Source organism: Calliphora vicina, chromosome 3 (genome assembly GCF_958450345.1).
Source record: "Calliphora vicina chromosome 3, idCalVici1.1, whole genome shotgun sequence".
In the NCBI taxonomy this organism is placed as follows: domain Eukaryota; kingdom Metazoa; phylum Arthropoda; class Insecta; order Diptera; family Calliphoridae; genus Calliphora; species Calliphora vicina.
The window spans coordinates 95,056,005-95,062,096 of NC_088782.1; the positions used below are offsets into that span (position 1 = coordinate 95,056,005).

Here is a 6,092-nt window from a genome sequence, read left to right on the forward strand (position 1 = left end):
TTTAAAATTATTAATATTTTGCTAATTAAACGTAATTTTCTTTTTATTTCTTTTTGCTTTTTATTAGTTTTTTAATAAAATAATTACTCTTTAATTAATGTATATTTTAATATGTATTTACTTTTTACCTTAAACTTTTCTTGCTCGTTAATTTTTCAACGCTCAGCTGTTGAAAAACTGAACAAAACATATGTTATCAGCGTTCTCTTTTCAGCTCTTGAGCTCTCTGGCTGTGAGTAGATTTGCTAAACCTTCTCCATTATTATAAAGTAACTCAAAATTAACACTCTGCGTAGGACTATAAAAACCAAGGCACACAGCTGTTTAGTTCAGTTACTGTTAAACACTGCTGATATTCACATTAAATACTTGAAAAAGAAAGAAAAATTTCAAATTTTCTATAATCAAAAACCAACAATTTTTGCGGTGATAATACATAATTTTTATACAAAAGAAATTTAAAAAAAACAAAACCAAGATTGTGATTTTTAAACATATAAATAAATGTATATTTAATACCTACATAAATATATAAAAAAATTTTGCTACAAAATACAAAAATTTTTTTTTACACAAAGTTATAACAAATGAAAAGAAATTGTCTGAATTGAAAAAGAATATCAGAAAGCGTACGTGACTACACTTACTACATACCGTAGAAATAAAAGAAAAAGTGTCATTGCAAATTTATGAAATAGCAACAAAAGCAAATAAATTTGCTTTCCCAAAAGAAACTGTGATTTCTTTGTTAAGAAAACTACAAATTTTTTTAACAAAATTTTTAAAATAATACAAAGAAACCGTGCATTTAAATTTTTTTTATAAAAAAGAACTATAAAGTTAAAAAAAAACCTAAAAGAAAAACTTTTTGAACATTTATATTTTGATACTAAAGCAAAATTAATCCAGATAAAATGGAAATATTATCTGTGCAAAATCAATATCCCGAACGTTTTAGTATTATCAGTAATACAACAAAAACAAAAGGTAAGTTTCTAGAAAATATTATTGAGAATAGAAATTTAAGAAAAGGCTGAAAAGTTATAGAAAGTTAGGAAAATACTTGGAAGATTTACAGCGTTTCAAAGAAGGAGTCAGAATTAATCAGTTAAATAAATTTGAAGTTTTGAGTGCGGCAATGAATTTCTGTAAAACCAGCAAAGCACTGAAACAAAGTCATTATTTGAAATTTTATTGTAATAGAAATTTTTTGAAATATTCTTTAGTCCAAAAATTTGTTTAGTTTTAATATTATAACAAATTTAACTTTCAGAAATAGCAAAGAAATTTTTATTAAATTTTCAATAAAATTGATGAAAGTTTTGTATGACATTAACATTAACATTTTTAAGAAGAAATTATATATTTCAAAACTTAACTAAATCATATTAAGCTCTAATATTTTGTAAATTAAAAATATCATATTCCAAATGTGTTTTTTAATCTAGTATTTTCCAATAATAAATTATTTAAAAAATGTCAAGAGACTAAAAGCCAATTTTTAAAAAGTCAACAAACAAAAATTTCAACTCCCTATAAGAAATTTTTACTCAATTTTAAACACGTGCCATTTATGAAAATCAAAATTTTATTTACGGCAAAACTTTTGCTCTTTTTCTTAAAAAAACATAAAAAGTATAAAATTTAATTGTATTTTCCAGATCTATCACAATAAATATAGGCTCAATAAGTAAAGAGCAATATTCGTAATTTATAATATTTTGCCGTATATATACATAATTCAAATTCAAATAATTGTATATCTCACAAAACATTGTGGTATTTATTCCCCAAAAACTTAAATAGTACTGGACAGACAATTCTTTTAAATATCATTAATTTGATACCAGATTCAGCAGCAATAGATCTCCGTTATAGTTCCAGAACTACGATTTTGTAAGCAAAGGACAGACACAAATTTAATATTTTTCAAAAATTAAACTCCCAATTCTTTTTAAATATTTCTTTAAAAAGCTTTAAAAATTAAAAACATCAAGAATTCAAATAATTTATATATAAAATTTTATTACTTTTTTATAACAAAAAAACATACTCTCTAAATACTAAAATAACAAAAAAACTGTTTAATATTTGATTGCTTTTTAATTGATTTTAATAAATTAAAACATTTTTATTACTTCCTAAAAATCAAACGGACAAACTACAAATATTTCAAATAAACTACATAATTTTAAAATTGTTTAATGCTTAAGCAAATGTCATTGTTCTCTTAATCTTTTATATATTTTATATACCTTCCTTAATTTGAATATTATCTACTATATGTAATATATAAACAATTGCTAGTACCTATTTGAATACCAAATGCTCTTCGTAGCAATAAAATTCAATTTGCATTTTTTTTTTTTAATCTAAACATTTGTGTAGTAGTTGTCTCAATTCAAATAGCATTTCTTAGACAAAAACAATTAAAAAAAACAACTTTGAGTAACTTGTTGTCTTATTGATAGAAATTTCATCAGCAATTTAATTTATTTATAAATGACAACAACAAATATAAATAAAAACAATCAATATTCTCACGTTTTTTGTATATTTTTATTAATCTGATGAAATTTTACCTTTAGCTTACATGCACGTCTCAAAACAAGAGACAAACAATAGCCAGACAATAGACATACATATTAGAAAAAATATTAGAAAATGAGCACAACAACAGCTAAATAAATAAAAAAATTAAAACAAATTGTATAGGTACTTCCGTTGAGTTTTTAACTGAAGGGCACAGATTACGTCAAAGCAAATTGTAAACTTTTCTGCTTTTGAAATTTATTAAATGAAAACAAATTTATTAATAAAGTGTTTGTTTATTTTCTTTGCTTTCATTTTAGATTGGTCCACTTCGCTGCAGACCACTCGAACTACAACAAAAACAGATGTTAATACAACCACCAATAACAGCAGCAACACATCGAGTGTTAATAGCAGCAGTCCGAATTATTTGGCTGACGAAGAACTCTTATACTGTGATAAAATCGAATTAGCGGCTGTCAATGATTTGTCCAGACGTTTGCTCGATGAATTGCGTGCAGCAAAATCCCGTAATTTAACCTGCACCGAAGTCTCAATACCCTGTGATCTCACCACATGCATAGCGTCAGAAATCATACGTGTCTCGGAACGTGAACCCTGCGGCGTACGCGGTTGCACCCTATACATTGAATTCGAAGAAGAGCCCCAAAATTCCCGACGCATTGCCACCCTCAAGGTGGACAACGAAATGGTCTCAACATTCGAACTGTATCTCACCTTGCGCCAGGACAAACGCGGCTGGGCGTCTTTGCTGCCGCAATTCATGAAGAACTTGTCACGCAGCATAACGATAAGTCCGGAATTCAGTTTAACCAAACACAAACTGTATTCGCCCAATGAAACCAGTTAGTTTGTCTCAGCCTCCTCCTCCCATCGGCAATGGCTCCAATGGCTGCTATTAGCTTATTATTGTTTAAATTCGAACAATCCCACCTTATGGCATACAAAACCAACTCATCATTAACCGCTCATTAACGTCATCATCTTCATCATTATCATCTTAATACTAAGTATATTATATAAAAACCAATCATCAACAATTGCTTCATCTTTTTTACATGGTAAAATTTTTTAAGCTTTGTAAGCTAAAATTCAGAATATAAATACATACATATGTATGTATGTAAATACATATATCTAATATATATAAAAAAACAAAACAAAAAAACAAAAAGTATCTCAAAACATCAAACAAACAAACAAACACGTCGTCGTCTCATCATCTCTCTCATTGTGAATTCACCACCATATTAGAAGTGTAAGATTTTTTTAGTAGTTTTTAAGTTTTATTCGTTTGTGTTTTGATTTCGAAAGGAACGTAAATTGTGAAAAATATGGTCAGATGTTTGCATTACAACTCCAGAACTTTTCTGGCAACCGAATGTATTCTCCCTTTTATACAACTAATAATGTGTAATAGTTAGATACATTTAAACTCATTTAAGTCTCTAGGAGTTTGCCATCTACTATAACTCATTAAAATGTGATACTGATTAAGTAGTAGTTGTAGCTGTTAAATAGTTAGCACTAGCTTTTTATTAAAAAAACCCCTTAAAAATAAACAATTAATAATTCCTCACCCTCTTCCCTTAAAAACTAAAAGAAAAACCAGTTAAAAAATAATATAAAATTAATAAGAAAAAAAACCTAAGCTTTTTTTGCAAAAAGAAAACAATAAAACTGCAAACTCCTCAATATTGTGAATGATTAAAAAAACATCAACAAAAAAAAAAAAAATTCAAAATTTTTTCAAAACTAAAAATATTCATTATGAACAAACAATTAAATATAAAACCATAAATTTTTTAACTGCGATATTAATTAATTAAACATAATAATTACCATTAAATAGTAGCGTTTTTCAAATTTTTTCTTATCTAAATGTTCTTGTAGATTTACCAAAAAAAAAAAACATTACAAATTTATTAATTATAAATTACCATATTCTCAATAACCCCAAACAAACAAAATAATTACAAAAAAATCCCTTTAAAAGCAAAAAAAATATTTTGATTAAAATAAATCCACAAACTCATCCCAACAGCAGAAAAAAAATTCAAATCCAAAATGTTTTTTTAAACAAAAAACAAAAAAATATTACATATTATATTTAAACAAAAACAAAAAATCAATGATCTTTAACTCTTTAAGTGTGTATTAATTAGTATTTAATAGGATTTCAAAATAATAACAAAACAAAACAAAAAAAAACAACAAAAAAATTAACAAATTAATTTATTATTAATAAACATACAAACATATATTAAACAACAACAATTTATTATCTCTATGTATGTGTAAAATGTATTATTTATTAAATTATAACAAAAACAAACAAAAAAACAAAAAAAATATTACAAAAAATAAAAAACAATTTGTACCAGCACAGAAAAAAATTTAAATAAAATGTTTTTTTTTTATTTCCAATGAAAAGTTAAATGTACTTATAGGATCGTTAAGTTTTTCTCTATTTTAACTCAACTCAAATTCAGTTCAGTTCTTTTTTTTACTGTATTAAATTAAACAACTAATTATGAATGTGTGTAAATTATAAATGTAGGTACCATATGAAATTATATAAAACAAAACCAATTTATTTAAACAAATAAAAACAAAAAAATGAAATAAAACGTATTCAAATTTCAATGTCATCAATAGATTTCATAGATTTTTGAAGACATTTTTATCTTTATCAAAACAATAAATCTCTTAGTGTATTTTCATTTCAAAATATATTTAGTAGGGGGTAGAAATTGTTACACGTTTTCTCTATTGTGCACAAGGGGAAGATTTGTCTTTTATAAACAGGGATGAACAATTTTATACTATTGTACTTTTTTTGATAGTATTTCATATTCAAAAGTACCTAAGTACTGCCGCTATTCATTCAATAACAAACAATTTTAATTTTCGTACGCTGACGTTGAAAAAAGAACTTTTTGAATATTATTTTGAACACCGAACAAAAATTTCATATTCCATCCCTGTCACTAAGCTTTTATGGATTTATAAGGGGGGGATTATAAGAAATTGGTTATATTCAAACATGATAGTAATACACAAAGGCTACATTAATTAAATAAATAAATTCGCCCTGATTAATTCATGCGTAGGCGTATGTGCAAGGCAGTCATATTGTAGTTTATTTTTTACGATATAAATTATGTTAAAAATAAAGTAATTTGTTGAGATTTTGCATGGAATTGCTATTGGAAAAAACTTTGTATCTATGTAATACTGAACATTGGTAGATTAAATATAAAACATTGTATACAAAGAGTAATGTGTGTCTGAAGGACGTTTTTACTTACGGGAATCCCGGGAATTTTTTACTACTAGTAAAATAAGTAGAAAAGAAAATTATTTTATAAAATTGTGTAATTTTATTAAAAACAAAAAGAAAAACAATACATTACAATTCAATTGTAATAAAACAAACCAAAAAAATTGGTTAGAATATTTGGAGATCATTTTATTAAATATTATTTCATACAAATAAAGTTATGTACATACATATATGTTCGTCATAGAACTATTTT

General features: G+C 25.2%; 1 protein-coding gene across 1 annotated transcript; it reads left to right on the forward strand.

The window, feature by feature from the left end:
* The first annotated feature begins 376 nt into the window (after nucleotides 1–376).
* On the forward strand, nucleotides 377–5,258 carry LOC135954374 (protein scylla-like). The gene is made up of 2 exons (XM_065504523.1): nucleotides 377–987; nucleotides 2,853–5,258. Exons 1-2 carry the CDS (start codon nucleotides 915–917, stop codon nucleotides 3,401–3,403), a joined length of 624 nt encoding a protein of 207 aa, XP_065360595.1. The 5' UTR covers nucleotides 377–914; the 3' UTR covers nucleotides 3,404–5,258.
* Nucleotides 5,259–6,092: the final 834 nt, after the last annotated feature.

Bases quoted from the DNA above. Each gene is read 5' to 3' on its own strand.
- LOC135954374 (XM_065504523.1), top strand. From the start codon at position 915: ATGGAAATATTATCTGTGCAAAATCAATATCCCGAACGTTTTAGTATT. The intron at 988-2,852 runs GTAAGTTTCTAG...CTTTCATTTTAG, and splicing joins TAATACAACAAAAACAAAAG to ATTGGTCCACTTCGCTGCAG.